Source organism: Sceloporus occidentalis, unplaced genomic scaffold, assembly GCF_023333645.1.
Source record: "Sceloporus occidentalis isolate IW3139 unplaced genomic scaffold, rSceOcc1.0.p SCAF_2, whole genome shotgun sequence".
NCBI lineage: Eukaryota > Metazoa > Chordata > Lepidosauria > Squamata > Phrynosomatidae > Sceloporus > Sceloporus occidentalis.
The window spans coordinates 193,744,559-193,763,851 of NW_028316982.1; the positions used below are offsets into that span (position 1 = coordinate 193,744,559).

The following is a 19,293-nucleotide window of genomic DNA, read 5'->3' on the forward strand; positions in this document are numbered from 1 at the left end:
GTGTAATTAGAGGGAGTGGAAGTCTTTTGAAACTTGTTGCTAACTGTGATGACCTTCTGTTTAAAATGACTTCTTACATAAGGCACATAATAGCAAACCAGGCATATATTATATACAAATAGGATAATTTCTCACTGTAAATTAGGAAGCTGTGGTGGACAGATTGTCATATTATCAAAGGCCTGTGCCAGCACACCCCAGACAAGCATATGTTATTCTGATTCATCATAATATAGGTTACACAGGTGGTAGGTTTATAGTATTTGGAATTTCTAAAATTCTAGGAATATCTGGTAAACAAATGGTATACAGCAAGACATTCTCAGAACAACAGAAATCAACAAAATAAATTCTTTAACAAAGCAGCTGTAAATCAGAAATTAAAGGTGCATCGACATATACAAAGATATACTTTATCATCGTATCCATTTGATTTCACTTTAACTGTCATGGATCCATCCTAATGATTCTGGGATTTTGCAGTTTAGTGAGGGGCTGCACTTAACACAAATTTCAGGAAAATGTAGGATGCAGCAATGATGGTTAAAGTGTTACTGAAATGATGTATCTGCTTCATTCAGAGATACACTTTAAGAATCCTTTAAAGATATTCTGGATCAGCTTGTATGAGGTGTTTTCATCATTTTTATAATGCACCATTACAAATATTTGGCCTGGGGGTATGCAAAATAATTCTGATTTCAATTTTCCATAAATACTAAACAGAAAGCACCAAAGCTGTCAATTGAGATTTCCAAAAGATTCATGTTAGCTGTTGGCCTCACCAGTTAGCACTGCTGATGTGTAGGATCCAGCTGCCAGCTGTTTAATCTTGTGCTGATTGGTAAAAAAACTAATTAGATGAAATGTGCTTCTTTCTTCTGTGTCACCTAATCCCAACTGCCCTTCACTGTTACCTCCAGCAGCATATACATCTCCTTGTTCTGCATACAGAAAAGCACAGGTAGAGTAAGCACACTCTCAATTGAAGGTATAGCAACAAAAACAAAAACCTACATGCCAGTCCATCAGACAAGCTCTATTTATTTTCTTCCATGATTAATCTTCATCCAGGCAGATGAGACATTTTAGTCAAGATTTAAATTAGAAGCATTTACAACACTGTCACCTGAAAAGCAATAAACAATCTGCCCTAATTTCAATCAGTGACCCTGAAAAGAGTTTGTTTGTTTTTAAGTCAACAAATGCCTAGGAAAAATTGTCTCAATATATCTGTTCTGTGTGTGTTTGGTTAGGATTTTTTAAGTGGGGGAGACAAACAAGGAGGACTAACAGCTACTCAGAACAAATATTCTGCCTCATGTGAACATGTGTTTTCTGGTTCTGGGTATTTGGATACTGTACAACACTTTTGATTCTACACCCTCAAAAAATCTTAATCAAACACATGTGGACATGGGTGATTTTTATAAACTACAATGCACTGGAATTCTTATTGGGGTAAAAAAAAAACACACCCCAGATGAAAGTACTCCATGGAAGTTTTTTTTAAAGTCCTTAATTGTTAAGTCTGGTTAAGGGTGAAACTCAGAATCTTGGTAGTCCTTAATTGTTCAAAGCCTGCCTATAGAAATTAGTACAGTATCTAATTCCCTTAGTCAGTTTTGGTTTATTAAATTTATGGCCTGTTACAGACTGCCAAAATAAACCTGCTTCAGGTCTCTTTGGAGGTATGCTGTTTAAATGATGCATGCAACCTAAGAATCCGGAAGCTGCACCGAAGCTGCACTCCAGTGCTTAGGAATGGAGTGTGGCTTTGGCGCGACCTCCGGACTCTTAGGACCCATGCATCATTTAAATAGCATACCTCCAAAGAGACCCGAAGCAGCTTTATTTTGGCAGTCTGTAACAGGCCTATGAATAGTTTCTTACACCCAAAGAAGCCTGGAATGGATGGCTAAGAACACGATGTTTAAGATGTAATAACACATTAATTAAATACCATACAAAATAAAAATAAAGGTAATAAATTTCAGAGACATAGCTGCATTAGTCTGTTTCAGTATAAAGTGAAGGAAGTTTTGTGTCACCTTTATGACTAACCAATTTACTTCCCCATACTTTTTTATGAACTCCAGTCCACTTCTTCAGAAGCACAGAGTGAAAGTAGACAGACATATTTTACTGCCTTTTCACAGGCAGTAGGTGGCAGACCTATAGTTCCTTAGGGACAGCTCCTGAACTTTAAGATATTACTCACCTACAACAGAAAATACAACATTGATAGAAATACCGGGACAAAATCCTTCTATAAACCTAGATGTCACCTCTGTCCCCACATACACTCTGACAACCCTATTATGATCCTAACAATGTTATCCACAACTTTAGGACATATGGTGCGCTCTTCTTTTACGTGGGAGATACATTCCGGACCCCTCCCCGCGTAAAAGAAATTGCACATATGCTTGAGCCCCATTACAAGTAATGGGGCTCGTGCTTGTGGCAGCGCGGTGGCACATGTGCATCATGAGCGCATGCACCATTGTTTCTTCCAGTGCATAGCGCCGCTTCTTCCAGTGCCACTTTCAGCGTATGCTGACAGCAGCATATAATGTGCCCGCGTTTGACGTGGGCGCACTGTATTTATTTGTTTATCATCTTCAGCTAGTAATGCCTCTCTGAAGTATATATTTGACAAAAACAGCCATCTCTAAGCAAAAGAATAAGTGGGCACAAATCTAACATTAGAAACTACAATACATATAAACAAGTGAAAGGACACATTACTATCCCAGGATGCTTTTTCACTAATCTTAAGGTGGTTATCAAAGAACTAAGGAATTTCAGTGGGAAACTGGACAGGGAGACATCTGAATACAGTCATAAATTTCACTCTCTCAGCCAATGTCTGAACATAGATAACGGCTTCTAAACATATTATGCATAGTAATGAATGCTGGCTTTCACTACAGCTGCACAGACACAAATAATATTTTCCCATAAGAATTCTTGCTTGTTTTATCACATTTCGACTGTTATTTTCTTTCTGCACTCAATACAAGACAAATACTCTCCTTTGCCATTTGTGTGTTCACCCACTCACCTGTGCTTTATGCGAAACTTGACACTGATCTTATTCTGTGTCACACTCCTCCCCCACACCACATTTGTATAAGTGTCTACTACATCTTCACTCCATGCATCTGAAGATGTGAACCGCAGTCCACAAAATCTTATAGTAAAAGAAATATGTTAGACTTAAAGGTGCCACCTTCCTTCCTTTCTTCCTTTTTAAATAAAGCTAACCCTTCATCCAACATAGGAGTGAACAACAAAAATAACCACCAAAGCCAGGCTATTAATTAAACAAATCTGATATCCAAGAAAATTAAAAATAGTTTTCCCTAAAAGATGACACATTTGGCACTAACTGAACTTCAAGAACGGTTTTTGTGGCCCGTTACAGACGGGCAGGAAAGTACGCGCAGAGCGCGTACTAGGGTTAGAAAGGGGCGGTGCTTCCACACTCACCTAACCCTAGCTCGCGCTCTGCGCGCACAAAATGGCGGCGGCCGTTCCACACGGCCGCTGCCATGAGGACATCACGACCGCACCGCCTCTATACGGGGTGGCGCGGAAGTGACGTCCTCGCTCCGCGCCAGGGTGCCTAGTGCGCCCTTAGCATGGAGCAGGAAGGAGCTCCGTTTCGGAGCTCCTTCCTGGTTTGGTCTGCTGGGCGCAGCCTTCAGACGGCTGCGCCCAGCGGACCAAAGGAGAAAGGGGCCAAGTGGCCCCTTTCTCCTCCTCCCCGCTGCCCCAAGGACACCCCTTTCCAGGCTGTGGGGAAGGGGCCTTTTGCCGCTTCCCCGCAGCCTAAAAAGTGGCGGATCGGGGCCTCAGCGGCTGCCGCTCTGAACGCTGAGGCCCCAATACACCGGGGAAAGGGGCGGGTGCAGCCTGCCCCAAACGGGCGGTCTGTAACCCGCCATAGATAAAACGCATCACTTGAACATGATTTCAGAAACAAACTGGCAGCCTGTACTAGCAAATCAAAACTGGAGCTATATGCTCACAGTTGTCCTACAGCTGTTCAGATCTTCTAGGTCCAGTGAAGATTTAAGATGGTAAAAAGATAGGGAAAGAAGGAGTAAGGCGAAAAGAAAGAGAGAATTATAAAAAAGAGTAAAGGATAGGTAAGTAGGTGGGATAAAGAATAGAGAAGAGGTAACTGACTAAGATAAAGGAAAAGAACATAAGCGTAATTGAAATTGTTGGTAGGTAAGGGTGAATGATTGAATGAGATTGTTGGATTGTAAGTACAGCCACAATTATGATGTAGATAACTAGATTATTTGTATGTATGGATGTTATATTTAGTTTTGTTATGTATGAAGTGTGTTGTTTTAAAACATAATACACATTTATTTTTAAAAATAAAAAAACATAAAAAGATGGGATCTTCCAGCAAGGAGGCATTAATTACCCGCATGACCCATCCAGCCATACCCTTTCTATTCAGTTTCACTTGTTTTTATCATCCAAGCATTTTCCCACAGTCTCAATACATACTAACGGAAACTCACCCAACAAATTGTAAAACTCAATGCTCTGACCACCCCTTAAAACCCATCTGCTACAACTGTGGAGTCAAGGTTTCACTTCATGCAAGCAGTTTTAACTTCAAAATGCTTTGCAAACAAGTTAGTGGACTAACCCGTATGGAACCTGTGCTGCCCAGAGGAATTCTAGTTTGCAAAAGTACACTGCTAGAACATGTATAAAACAGTACACAGTTTTCATTCAAGGCTAGTTTTCATAGTTTTCATTCGATGCTTTTGAGAGGAATCTCGAAAGAAAAATTTGAGAAAGATTGGGAAATGTTGAAGAAGTATCTGAACTAGGCTGGAAAATGTTAGTGTGAGAGAGGAAGATTATTTCTTTACATGTTAAAAGATGTCAGCTAAAAATTAGCACAATTATTAAGATCACTATAACGGACTTACAATTGTATTAAAATCTGAAAGAGGTGTAATCTGTTTAATCAGCAAATTAGACTTTAAACAAAACAGGAAGGAAGTACTTAGCTTTTTTAAAAAAGGTTTGTATCTGTTTGTGTATATTATAATTGTAGTTTTTGATGTTGTTTGTTTGTCTTTACTGTCAGCTGATTAATAAAGAGTATTTAAAGACAAGGAAATCAATATTTAAAGATATAAATGATTTATGTTTTCATTCCCACATAAAAGAAAAATAGCCTTTGCTGAAATCTAGCTTCCAATGCCTATGGGCATATGTAAAAGCTTTAAAGAAGGAGAGAGAGTGGGAGGGAGAGAGAACTCTTAAACAGATACTTAGAGGTAGGAGTGTGAGTGCACACATTTGTTATCAATATCCCTTCTCCTCCCCTCATATACTTTCTATTTATATTGCACTGAGTGGAAACAATAAAATGGTAGGGATTGGCTTTAAGGGTCACACTGACACCTGATATGGAACACAGGCTTTTGAGATAGAAAAGGTCTAGAAATAGTAAATTTTTCATACAATCCTGATTGTGGGGAAAGAATAAGGAAGGCAACTCACTCCTTGCAAGCAGTTTCTAGCTAGTAGTTGGGGTGTGGGAAACACACTGAAAAATTGAGGAGAAGAAGGCAGGCAATATCCTCTAAGAAACAGTTTCCTTCCCTTTGGTAAAGAAAGGGCCTCTAGGGATTGAAAGGAGAAGGAATATTTTTTAAAAAGTATTCTCTATGCCCTGCCAACAATAAAGTGGTTTAGGGAGGAAAGACAGAGGTCTCTGGGTACTTGGAAAGTGAAGGGGAGGTGTGAAATGTTAACATATACACAAATTTATGTGTGTACATACATGCAAGCAAGCCCTTTATGAGCGGAGGGGAGAATGTATTTCTCCTTTTCTCTAAGTAAATGTTCCTGACATGGCAGCTAGAGGATTGCATTTTAAACACTTTGCAACCCACTCAAATGAGAAGCTATGACTCAGATGAGGTAGATGGAAGTGGGTGAACAACTTACTAATTAGGGGGTTAATAAGGAATTATTTATCTCACTTTGATGACTCAATGAATTTGAGAGTCAACTTAATAGAAGGGGGCACAGCCCTGTTCCTTCCCCAGTCCAGTCTAAAAGTAACAACTGGATGGGAGAGTGAAGACATAGATGAATTTCGCTCCCACCCCTGCCCATCATTTAAATAAATCCTGCCTTCCCCATTGGTACGGCAGGCAGGGCTAGCGGTTTCATTTTTCATTCTTCCTAGTTATTTCACTTTTCTCTTCTCAACCAACTGACCTATTTCACTTGGTGGCAAAGAGAAAAATATAGCCTGTCATATTGAAAGACACTTCATTTGTTTGCTCAAGAAAAATACAAAGAACATGACTCATGCTGCCATATAATTAACACTTTCAGGCAATTAATCTTTCAAATTTTCATTTCATTTCCTGTAATTTGTTACACTGTCAGTTCTGCACCATATATTCAAAAGACATTCTGCTGTATGCTATATGATTTTAGTGGTGGTTGCGAAGAGAAAGCAAAGCCTGGAAAGTTAATTTTTGGAATACAGCTTCCAGTTTATGACCATGCTGGCTAGAAGATTTTCAGATTTGTTAAAAAAGGAAGTAAAAACGACTTGAAGGCACACAACAACAACAATGAAGTAGTAGTAATAAAGTTTCTAAGCACTTACAGAAAATTAGGTGAACCCTGCATGGAGCTCTTCTGCCTCGGTTATCTTGGTGCTCATACATAAAGCCTATGTTTCTCATCAAAGAGGACTGATACCAGCATCATTCTTTGCCAACTTTGTATATGACTATCAAAAAAACACTGAGGGTTGCATGGGGAAGAGATGGGAGTACGATTCCACTTACATCTTTATCCCTCCAGATGTTGCTTCCATCATCCTCATTGCCTATGTTGACTAGGGCTAAAGTGGAGTTGTAGTCTTGTGATATTTGGAGGGCTATAAGATGCCCACTTCTGTTTATCAAGTCATTGCTAAGAATCTGTATATAGTCATAACGCCGATTTCTTGAATAATATGGTTTGCAAGAGACCATCTTTGGAGCAAAAGCTCCTTGCTTTACTCCCCAAAGTGAAAACAACAACAACAACACCCTTTGAGCTACCCTTCCATGCAAATTCATTGACCATGATTAGAGGGTGAAATAGTGTGAAGTTATATAATGATTTCCACTTCCACAAATAGCAGTAATAACACCTCTATACAACATACAAACTACAAATGTTAATGATGGCCATAAAATTAATTAGATACAACATGTTTAAACTGACATTCAAGCCAGTTTAAAATATATTTATATTCAAATAATGATTGCTCATAATGGTTACACAAATATAAAAATACTAAGGCATTCTTATTTTTAAAATATTAAAAAATAAGGAACTTTAATTCTTATATACATCTCTTTCAAATTGTGTCATTTCTCAGTATCATTGAAAATATCTAAGTTTTCCTGACAAGGAAGGGAAACTTTTCCTTGTAGTTATTAAGAGCATTGGAGAATGAATGTACAGAAATGCAGAACTGTGTATCCAGACATTTTAGCTGGATTAACAAAACAGAAAAAAATGTTACTTTGATCAAAATCATGTGCAAGATATATTTTCAGATATTCTGCTCCAGAAAGGATACCGTAAAAATATGAAGAGCACATTTGGGATACCTGTAGCTTAGTATGCAGCAATAGCTAGATGTTGCCTGCTTTAATTCCGAGTTCTATCCAGGCAATTCATGTTAAGGAAACAAGAGGTCCAAAACACACTACAGAAATAAACCTTGAGACCACTTTAACTGCCATGGCTCAGTGCTAGGGAATCCTGGAAATTGGAGCACCAGAGCTCTTTGACAAAGAAGGATAAATGATGAAGGATATAGTATATCTTGTGCATATAGTATACAGTATCTTGATTTCAGTATGGCTTTTGACAGGGTTCCCCATGGCAGTCTTGCAAACAAGCTAGTGAAATGTGGGCTAGACAATGTAACTGTTACATGGATTTGTAATTGGTTGACTGGCCGAACCCAAAGGGTGTTCAACAATGGCTCCATTTCATCCTGGAGAGAAGTGACAAGTGGAGTCCCACAGGGTTCTGTCCTGGGCCCAGTGCTATATAACGTCTTTATCAATGACTTGTATGACAGAATTGGGGGCATACTTATCAAATTTGCAGATGACACCAAATTAGGAGAAGTAGCTAATACCCCAGATGACAGGATCAAAATTCAAAATGACCTTAATAGACTAGAAAGCTGAGCCAAAGCTAACAGAATGAATTTTATCATGGAGAAATGTAAGGTACTGCAATGTGATGTCGAAGGCTTTCATGGCCAGCTTTCTGATTTTTGTGGCTTTTTCGGGCTATGTGGCCATGTTCTAGAAGAGTTTCTTCCTGACGCTTCGCCAGCATCTATGGCTAGCAACTTCAGAGAATGTTTGCCTGGAAAGGAGTTGGGTATATATATTGTGTGACAGGGGGAAGGCAGGAGTGATTTGCATGTGTATTGTTGTGTTGCTAATGGCAGGCCTCAGGGTGGGTGGGTCTGCAAAGGAGGATTAGTGTCTGCTTGATTAGTGCTCACTGTCTGCTGGGAAACCCCTGCACTTAGGGCGGAAAAATGAAATGCACAGATATAGGATGGGTGATACCTGGCTGAACGAGACTACGTGTGAAAGGGATCTGGGAGTCCAAGTAGACCACAAATTGAACATGAGTCAACAGTGCGATGTGGCAGCGAACAAGGCCAATGCGATTTTACGCTGCATCAATAGAGGTATAGTGTCTAGATCAAGCGAAGTAATAGTGCTACTCTATTCTGCTCTGGTCAGGCCCCACCTGGAATATTGTGTCCAGTTCTGGGCACCACAATTTAAAAAGGATGTTGAGAAACTGGAGCGTGTCCAAAGGAGGGTGACTAAAATGGTGAAGGGTCTGGAAACCATGGCCTATGAGGAAAGACTTAGGGAGCTGGGGATGTTTAGCCTGGAGAAGAGAAGGTTAAGAGGTGATATGATAGCCCTGTTTAAATACTTGAAGGGATGTCATATTGAGGGGGGAGCAAGCTTGTTTTCTGCTGCTCCAGAGAACAGGACCCGGAGCAATGGATGCAAGCTACAGGAAAAGAGATTCCACCTCAACATTAGGAGGAACTTCCTGACAGTAAGGGCTGTCCAACAGTGGAATAAACTCCCTCAGAGTATAGTGGAGTCTCCTTCCTTAGAGGTCTTTAAACAGAGGCTGGATGGCCATCTGTCAGGGATGCTTTGATTGAGATTTCCTGCATGGCAGGGGGTTGGACTGGATGGCTCTTGCAGTCTCTTCCAACTCTATGATTCTATGATTCTACAGTTCCCAGAATTCCCTAGCATTGACCTACGGCAGTTAAAGTGATCTCAAACTAGATTATTTCTGCACTGTGTTTTGACCACAGTTAGTAAGGTTGGAAAAACCTCTGTCTTAATTCATTTAAAATATTTATGCCCTGCTTTTTCTCTAGAGAGCTGAAGAGCACCAATAGCAATGACAGAATTAACAATTTAAAACACTGTTTATAAATAGGGTGGGAATTGTGTAGCCTTCCCTAGATGTTTTTGGACTTAAACTCTCAGCAAGTCTAGTACACATAGCCAAAGGTAAGGAATGCTAGGCAATGCAGTTCACCAGCATCTCGAGGACTGCAGTTCCCAACTATGCTTTATCAGATACCATTAAAACATTAACATATTAAAACAATGGGATAAATGATCAGAAAGCAGTAAAAATTATTCAAAACCCAGACAGCTAAAACCCAAATTAAACTGACAGCAGACAAAAATCCACATGCTTTTCTAGAAAGTAAGAGTATCACCATCTTACAGAAGACTATCAGAAAAGGAAAGGCATCCCTGAAATGGAAATCCAGGGCCAAGGGGCAATCACAAAAAGGCTTTCTTCATAATCTCAAGGAAGCTCCTTTGGAAGCCATTCAAAGCAAGCCTTTCACATCAAAATGGACTTTTCTGTGGCTCAGAATGAAGCAGCTTTTTATATTTATGCATCTATGACAAGGTCCAGCGTTATCCTTATAACGCCAGAGCAAAAATGACATTGGAGCATATTCTGTGCATAAATAACATAAATTACATACCTGTACAAATCAAAGTGTGGTTTCTTCCACAAGCAGCTAGTTTTACTTTTTCTGGTTTTAAAGCTATGGATTAAAGACACAGTCATTACCATCTTATAAGTTAAATCTATATGTACTCAGAGTCCTAGCTTTAAAACTGTTATGGAGTTATCCAGTCATCAGTCATATATCAATGACAAGATGGAACACTGCTGCAATATTAAGCTGGATCTTCTGATTACACCTTAGTTGTATAAAGGATGAGTAAGGCCACAAGGTTATTTGAGAATAAGTCCTTCTAGTTACACGGAGTCCTTTTGCACTGTGAGGCATACATTTTCCAGCGATGGAGGAGGAAATATCTTGTATCATGGGTTGATTCCATCTCTTGCTCTGAATAGGCAGGAAAAACAGACTTGAAGGAGTTGCCACCAGAGGGATCAACCCCCACCATCCTTCAGTCTTTTTCCTGCCTTGGCTGAGTAGGCTGTGTTTTTCCTTTTCTGCTCCTTCCTTTACTTTGTCTTAAAGACTTTAATACTTCTAATTTTTATTCTATTCTTCTTATATTCATGACCTGTTCTTGGCAACTACCTATAAAAACAACTATATGTTCTTTAGTCTTTGCTCTATCCTTTTGACCTTCCAACCTTTTCTGCTGAAGCAAAGCCAGGCATGGAGGACAGTTCAGAAGCTGCTGTGCTGTTGGGCAACTAGGCCCAACTCTAACATTAAAAAAAGAAGACAGCCCAGCTATATCTGGCTGAAGGGACTAAAAGGCCAGAGAGCCCAAGTGCAGCCGGAGGAGGGAGAACCACATGTTCTTGGCCAGATTGTGCCCCATTACAAACATGAAATCTGTCAAGAGATTTGGGAGGTGAGAGAGAGAGAGAGAGAGAGAGGAGGCAGATTTGAAGAGGTGAGTGGTGATCTGATTCCTAATCCTATGTTTGTGGGTTAAGCTTTACCCCAGAAGTTTGTTTCTGGCTTGCATTCCCAGTTTTGAAGGAGACCTAAGGCTCGAACAGACAGGCCAAAATAAAGCTGCTTCAGATCACTTTGGAGGTATGCTGTTTAAATGATGCATGCGTCCTAAGAGGCCGGAAGCCGCACCAAAGCCATGCTCCAGTCCTAAGGACCAGAGTGAAGCTTTGGCACAGCTTCTGGCCTCTTAAGATGCATGTGTCATTTAAACAGCATACCTCCAAAGAGACCCAAAGCAGCAATATTTTGGGCCTTTAGGCGTGGTACAGATGGGCGGTTCTGTGCTGCCCATCTTTCCCCCTTGTTGGTGCCAAAGCAGCTGCACCACGCAATACCAACACACCACCAAAAAGAAGCCGCTCTAAGCGGCTTCTTTTTTTATGACACCATAAAGCGGAAAGGGCACTGCCATGGCTTCACTTCCTGGAAGTGACATCCGGATGCTGCATCGCAACAACGTCATCATGGCAGCCACCATGTAGATGGAGTGCCAGCATGATGGCAGCAGCGGCACATTCTAGGGTTCCAGAGTGTGCAGTTGCTGTGTGCTCCAGAAACCTAGAATCAGCAGCACCATGGCACAAAGAGCCCCAGTGTACCAGGCCTTAGCTACCTCAGAAGTGCAAGTGGAGACTTTCCTGCCAAAGCCAACTGCCATCCCCTCCTCTCATTCCTCCATGATCCACTCAGACTGAAGGGAACAAAGAGGGTTGCAAAAGGATTTTCCAGGTGCAGGGAATCTGACCCATCATTCTCTAGTTTGGAGGTTTCAGTTACTCCCTGCGGGGAATTTGGCCAAGGAATTTATTTATTGTGCTTGCCTTTTTTAAAAGAAGAGGCAAAGCTGGAACTGAAGGTGCGGCAGCCATTTGGATCAAGAGCATAAAGGCAAAAGAGGAAAGGACAAATATGCGTCTAGTAAAACAAAGGAAAGTGTTATCTGTAGTTCATTCCACAGAAGAGGAATGTGATCTGAAAAAGAAAGAAAAATCAAAAGAAAGAAAGAAAGATAAAGATGAGGGCCTTTCAGTAGTTCCTGAAAGCTCCAGAAATCCGTTAGACTTGGGGGGGGGGGGGGGGGCTGATGATCCTTTATTATTATCGTATTTGATTTTATGGTATTATTGTTTAAAACAATTCATATATTGGAATTTAATGGCAATTCTGAGCAACTGAAGCTGGAGGACCCTGATCTTCCTCAAGGGAAGGATTCTCCTCCCCCCTCCAAGTCTGGTTCTTCATCATCAAATACTCCATTTCATGCTGATTTTATGGTCATAAGGCCTCCATAGCTTGTTATTGTGAGACCAAATCCAATACACATATATAGTTACAACTCACCTCAATTTGTCATGGGAATCAGAGTTTATGAGTTTATGCTCAATGAAAGTTGTCTCTGCTATTTCCATTTTTTCTGGAGCTAAAAATGTGTGGCCTAAAGCGCTTGTTAAAAGCAAGCAAAGAAACAAAAAACACTTAAGGTCAAAATAAAGTTCTGCCAGGGCATTAACAAATGGTTGAAGATAGTGGCTATTTTAGGAGACACTAACTTAAATGTGATTCGATGGAATCCAAGACCACAACTGGTTCAGTTCCATTACAAGGACAGATTTGACTAAAGAACTGACACATAGATGCCCATTACAAACAAAATCTAACATTTCCACCTCTTACTGGGGGCAAATTATTTGGAGGAAAGACTCTTGGCTAAAACTAAGGATAAGAAGAAGGTATTACCATCTTTTATTTTTAAAAAATAGAGAATGAAAAGCAAAGACGCCTTCAGGAAAGAATCTTCAGAAAAGGTAAAAAAGGGGGGAAAGGGGGGGGGAGGGTCTGCCCTACAGTACTTTCCTCAAATGAAGAATGAGAACATGGCCTCCGACTTACCTGTATTGACTAAATATGACAATGGGGAGCCTTTGGGGAGGATGATGACTCTGATGCAGGGACTCCATCTTCTGACAGGTTTCTTCTGACTGAGCATTATGCAGTGTTACTACACAATGCAGTTAAGATCTTGGAAAAATATTCTCCACTCCTATGAGTCTAGAAGAGACAGTCTTGATTTGCCACAAGGCAAAGGTGACTTTTCTTAGACCAGGGCCTTCGATACTAGAGACGCTATTCAGAGCTGAATTCGTGAAGATGTCAGGGAAGAATGGGTTAAACCTACCAGAGTACACCTAAATTCTATGTCTGTTCATAAGCTTTATCATTTACCTTGACAGGTAATGGCAAAATTACAAATCTAATAGATGGATGACTCAGTATAAGCTCTGGTTTTCTCCCATTTATACTCAAGATGGAGAAGACACACATTCTCTCTTTCTTTCACACACACACACATATATACATGTATATATACATACACTGATAAAAAAAATCAGATGTAGTGCTTAAAATGACATAAACAGCATCCTCCTTGGCAATTAGGGCTGCTTCAACTATATCAATATTCTCGAGGGCCAACCTTATGTGGTCTAAAGATCTTATCTATGATGTCCCTCATAAACAAGTAAACAAAATGATATCTACAAACTTCTCAAAGTGGCTGCTTTCTCAGCTGATATCAGACTAGATGTAATACAATTCGGCAATAGGCCACAGGCAGGCTCTTTTTTGGTCAAGAGGCAGATTTTAAATAAAAACAAACAAATTAACAAACCCGCTGGCATGTGGATACCGATTCTAAACAAAATTTGATAATTTGATTGGTGATAAACTCTTTGAATAATCACTGGCTCCAGCATTGATACAGATTGATGATAAGGGGAAAGCATTATTCCCTTCATCAGGGACAGTCCTCCTTTCATCCCCAGAGATACAATTATGATACTTGTTGTACATGAGACAATAGGTTTGTCAAACAGTGATTTGAGCGTAGTTACCAACCTCAGCAGTAGTCCCAGGCGCTGCTTTACCTGAGCCAACAACAACAATATCAGGGCACTACCTATAGTGTCAAACAATGACAGAGGCTTCCTTTGGAAGACACATCTTGTGGTTCTCACATAAGTGATATGCCTCAGTTCACCCACCCACTGGTCGGGTAGCTTTGGAAAGTCCCATGATACAGGATGTTTCCACATCCATCACTGGAAAAAGGAACATTGGTTCTTACCTGTGAGATGTTCTTTTTCAGCAATGTAAGTGGAAATATCCTCCCCCCAGAACTGAGAAGGCTGTTTCCCTCGGCTCGGCAAGGGTAGTTGTTAGCTAGTTTGAGTTTATGGAAGTTTCTATTAATTATACTTATATTTGCATTGAATGCTCTCTGAGTTTGTTTTGTATCCTCGGCTATAATATTGACTGAGGGAGGGTGGAGGTTGTTCCCTCTGGTGGTGACACCTTCAAGTCTGTTTTTCCTGCCTATTCGGAGCTATTAGATGGAATCAACCCATGATACAGGATATTTCCAGCTACATTACTGAAAATGAACATCTCACAGATAAGAAGCAATGTTCCTGTTTCAGTATAGATATTTTATTCATGATTTTTGAAAACAGAGCTGATGCTTTTAGGATATACAGTGTGCCCTTGTTTTATGCGGGGGATCCGTTCCGGACACACACACACCCCGCGTAAAGCAAAAAAACGTGTATGCTTGAGCCCCACTGCAAGTAATGGGGCTTGTGTTTGTGGTGGCGCATGGCAGGTGCACTGTATATTCACTGCTAGAAACAAACCCAAATTTATATTTTTCACTATATCCAGGAGGGTCAAGAAGACATTTCCAAATAAGAGAGACAGAGAGAAAACTCTAGAAACTAAAAACATCTGAAAATGCTGAAGGGAAAAAATCTTGGCTTAGCAAAACATATTTTAACATGCTAAGAGATATAACAAGACACTGCATTTTCTAGAAACCTAAAGTGACATTAGATAGCTCTTTAAGATATCTATTTTAAATCCAAACACATAAAACTAACCTTTCACACACGTTGGCTTGTTGACAGCATTCTTAGTTCCAAATCCTAGCTGTCCCCAGTTGTTGCTTCCAAACATATAAAGCTTACCATTTTCTACAGAATACAGACATCAAAGAATGTAAACAGGTATTGGCCATTTGTCATGCCACAAAAAAAGGTATTTATGCACAAGTCATATATTGTCATGACTAATCAGTTAGAACCAGAAACAAAGTAGGAGAATTGTAGATTGGCTCCATGATCGGAACAGCCTTCTATAATAAGTCAATTCACATTTTTAACTATTTTTTCAAATACATCTTCCTCCAATGCTAATACAATGGTAATACGTTTTTATAATTAAAAAACCTAATTTAGAAAGGTAAATATTGTGAAACATGGTCTTAACACTCTTATCACTAACCTGTTACAACAGCAGTATGTTCATCTCCACAGGCTATGTGCAAAGGCTTGTCGTTTTTAAACCAGAACTTGCTAGGCACGTTTTCTGCAAATTTGCATTTTCCAAATGTGAATACAGCACCTGATTCTAAAAAGAAATAGCTTAAATATTAGTTTGAGTTTAATTACATATAGTAATTCTACTAACGTCCCATTTGTTGCTTATTAACATATCAAACATTCTTGGTGTATCCCTCTGCCACAGGTTCAGTTAATACAAAGAAAGGATTACTTAGAAGGGTCGCATATTTATTGGAGAGCATTAGCAGCCAAAAAAATAATGCAAGGTAAGAATGGGTTTCCATTCAAAACAATCTAATGTGAAAATAGGAATCTCATCCTGAGAGATGTCAACCAAAGCAAAAGGGGGGGGGGGGGATTTCCCTGGGCTAGTGACAGTTTCCACATCTAACAATTTTCCATGTAAAGATAAGAGATTGCCTGAAAATCCCTATAAGCATTTGAAGCAGAGGGTTTATATCCACAAAGGAGTGTACAAAAATAAAAACCAATTAGTCTTAAAGGTGTTGCTAAATTCGTCTCTACTCCATTTTATGCTTTAAGAGACTATGGCTACTTCTTAGAAAATGGTTATCTATGGGAAACACATAACAGAAGACTGTTAATAATACAGCTATGGATAACTAATAAGGATTTAGTAACCAATAGCAACTCATAATTACAATTAAATATAATGAATATTACTATGGATGTGCACACAGTAATTGACTATGCATTGAAGAAACTTATTAATGAAGAAATGTAAAACAGTTGAGAGATTTTTGTAGTGAAAGGAAGAATAAATAAAAAGGTAGCTATTTATTTTTTATCGAGATGAACCCAACAACATTGATTATGAAGGGAGAGGAGGGGACAGAGGAAAATATATATCACTGTATTTGTATATGCAAATATATGCAATTGTATTTGTATATATGAGAATGTGAAAACGAATAGATGTTATATTTGATATCACGGGAAGTTAAAAAAAAAGGCTCCACAAACATGAGATTATCAGTTCCTGTGACAAATTCCACCACAGAGGTGTACAAAACTGGGAACATTAATTTCTAATATAATCCTTGCCTTGGAAACAAAAATAAAAGTGTAACAGATTTGCTTTCTTAAGCCTCCAAAAGGGATCTTTAATCATTATTTCTATCCTACCTTTTATCCAGTTTGGCTTAACAAACTGAAAACCATATCATTACACATTGAAAAGATATTAAAGTGAAAATGAGATTAAACAGTAAAAAAAATCAAATGAAAACATGTATCATTAAAACAGACACCCGTACATCAGCACAACAATTAGCAATATTTAGCCATTAGTTTGGTGGGACAGGCCAATCATCAAACACCTGTCTGAACAGAAAAGTATTTGTTGTAGTTGTTGTTGTTGTGTGCCTTCAAGTCATTTTTGACTTATGACAACCTAAGGCGACGCTATCATGGCATTTTCTTGGCAAGACTTGTTGAGAGGTTTGCCATTGCCTCCCCTGAAGCTGACAGCATGCGACTTGCCCAAGGTCACTCAGTGGGGTTCCATGACCAAGCAGGGAATCGAACTCTGGTCTCCAGAGTCGTAGTCCACTATGAGTAGTCCACTACTCAAACCACTATGCCACACTGGCTCTCAGAAAGATCTTGACATGTCTGCAAAAAGAAAATAGGGGAGGGTGCCAGCCTAACTTTTCTGGGAAGGGAGTTCCAGAGCCTGGGGACAGCCACTGAGAAGGCCCTCTCCTATTTCCCCAACATACGTACCTGTGAGGGTGAGACATAGGACCTTACTGCACAGGGCTCCTGGCACGGGATGGGAATGATCCAAAAGGAGCCGGGAAGGGAACGGAATGAGTGGGGGATGCATTTTACTGCACACAGAAGTCCCTCACTCATTCCGTTCCCTTCCTTTCCGTTCCCAATCCGTCCCAGAGGAGGCGATTTTTGAGAACTGTTCTCAAAAACAGATTGGGAAGGGAGCAAATGAGGGACTTCTGTGTGCAGTAAAATGCACCCCCCACTCTTTCCCGGCCCCTTCTGTTCCGTTCTCATCCCGTTCCGTGGAGCCCCTGTGCTACTGTAAGGTTCATAGAGAAGGGCCTTCCCAGCAGATCTCAAAGCATGGGCTGGTCTGTAGGGGAAAATTCATTCCTCCAAGTAATCTGGACCTGAGCCATGTAGGGCTTTATAGGTCAAAACTAGCACTTTGAATTCTACTTGGAAAAGACCAGCAGTCAGTGAAGCTGTTCCAGCAAGGGAGTTGTGTGTTCCCTGTAGCCAGTTTCCAGTTAGCAACCTGGCTGCAACTCTGTGGATCAGCTGACGTTTCTGAACACTCCTCAAAGGCAGCTCAATGTAGGCCTGGTGGCGCAGTAGTTAAATGCCTGTACTGCAGCCATTCACTCACAAACCATAAGGCTGTCAGTTGAATACCAGCTAGGGCTCAGGCTCGACTCAGGCTTGAATCCTTCTGATGTTGCTATATATGTATGTATGTATATAGTTCATCAAAGTGTTTCAGAGTACAGCCTGATATTTTGGACAGTTCAGATTAAATCTGTATTGCTTTCCCATAGCTTATAGTTTTAAAGCTATTTTAATGGATAAAATTGTTTATTTTAAAATATTGTGCATTGTGATTTTAGATTGTATCACCGTAGACAGGTGTTATCATGGTTTTGATGATTAAGTAAAGCGCTGTGCAAAACTTACAGTGCTATATAAACAAACAACAACATTTTTTGAAACCACATGAATATATACATAAAACCCAAGGGTATATAAGTACACCTACTCACACAATATACACACACAAGAGACCCACTGAGTGACCTTGGGCAAGAAGTCACACTCTCTCAGCTTCAGGGGAAGGAAAGGCCAAACCTCCTCTGAACCAGTCTTGCCAAGAAAAACCCATGATAGGGTCTCCTTAAAGATGCTATAAGTCGGGAAGGCCTTGAAGGCACATGTACTAAAACAAATGACAATACTTGCCCATACAGAAACCATACTTGCCCATAGGGAATCGATGGGGAATACTTGCCCATAGCAAGTATTCTCCAATGATTCCCTGTGGGCAAGTATGGTTTCTGTATGGGTAGATATTCTCCAATGATTCCCTGTGGGCAAATATGGCTTCTCTATGGGTAGATATTCTCCAATGATTCCCTGTGGGCAAGTATGGTTTCTGTATGGGTAGATATTCTCCAATGATTCCCTGTGGGCAAGTATGGTTTCTGTATGGGTAGATATTCTCCAATGATTCCCTGTGGGCAAATATGGCTTCTCTATGGGTAGATATTCTCCAATGATTCCCTGTGGGCAAGTATGGTTTCTGTATGGGCAAGTATTCTCCAGTGTCTCCCTAGGGACAAGCATTCCCAATGTCTCCCTATGGGCAGATATTCCCCAATGTCTCCTCTGTTGAGGAGAGAGGCAGGGGAGGGGGGCCGCTGGAACAAACCAATCGGCGTCCTTTGGGGGGGATGCTTGGGACTCACTCACCGGGCACGGGCTCCTCGGCCTCCCCCATCGCAGGCTGGAGGGGGGAAAGGGGGCGGAGCCTCGCTCCTCTTTAACGCAGCAGCAGCAGCAGCAGCAGCAGCAGCAGACGCCGTCCGCCCTCAGCCCGGAAGTAAACAAACCCCTCTGCCTCTAGCAACCGAGGCCGACTACCATAGAGAGTCGCTGGGAAAACGGGCCAGAGCGGCCGGCGACGGTCCTCCTCCTGCTTCGACTAGGCCTCAGACGCTGCCAGTGGCTGAGGGGAGCTTGTTGTATAAAACAAAATGTACACTGTCATCCCTCCAAATCCACACG

General features: G+C 40.6%; 1 protein-coding gene across 4 annotated transcripts in view; it reads right to left on the reverse strand.

The window, feature by feature from the left end:
• The window catches only part of RPGR (retinitis pigmentosa GTPase regulator), a 53,011-nt gene extending 33,954 nt beyond the window's left edge, over positions 1 to 19,057 (reverse strand). For 3 of the 4 annotated variants that reach the window (XM_089511832.1, XM_089511830.1, XM_089511828.1), the window contains exons 1-5: positions 18,979 to 19,057; positions 15,434 to 15,559; positions 15,031 to 15,123; positions 10,136 to 10,198; positions 786 to 944 (exon numbers count right to left, since the gene is read on the reverse strand). In XM_089511832.1, the coding sequence (XP_089367958.1) occupies positions 786 to 944; positions 10,136 to 10,198; positions 15,031 to 15,123; positions 15,434 to 15,559; positions 18,979 to 19,006 (469 nt within the window). In that variant the 5' untranslated portion in view covers positions 19,007 to 19,057. Of the gene's footprint in view, positions 1 to 785; positions 945 to 10,135; positions 10,199 to 15,030; positions 15,124 to 15,433; positions 15,560 to 18,978 lie in introns of those variants that run through there. The other variant, XM_089511829.1, reaches the window with a different exon arrangement.
• Positions 19,058 to 19,293: the final 236 nt, after the last annotated feature.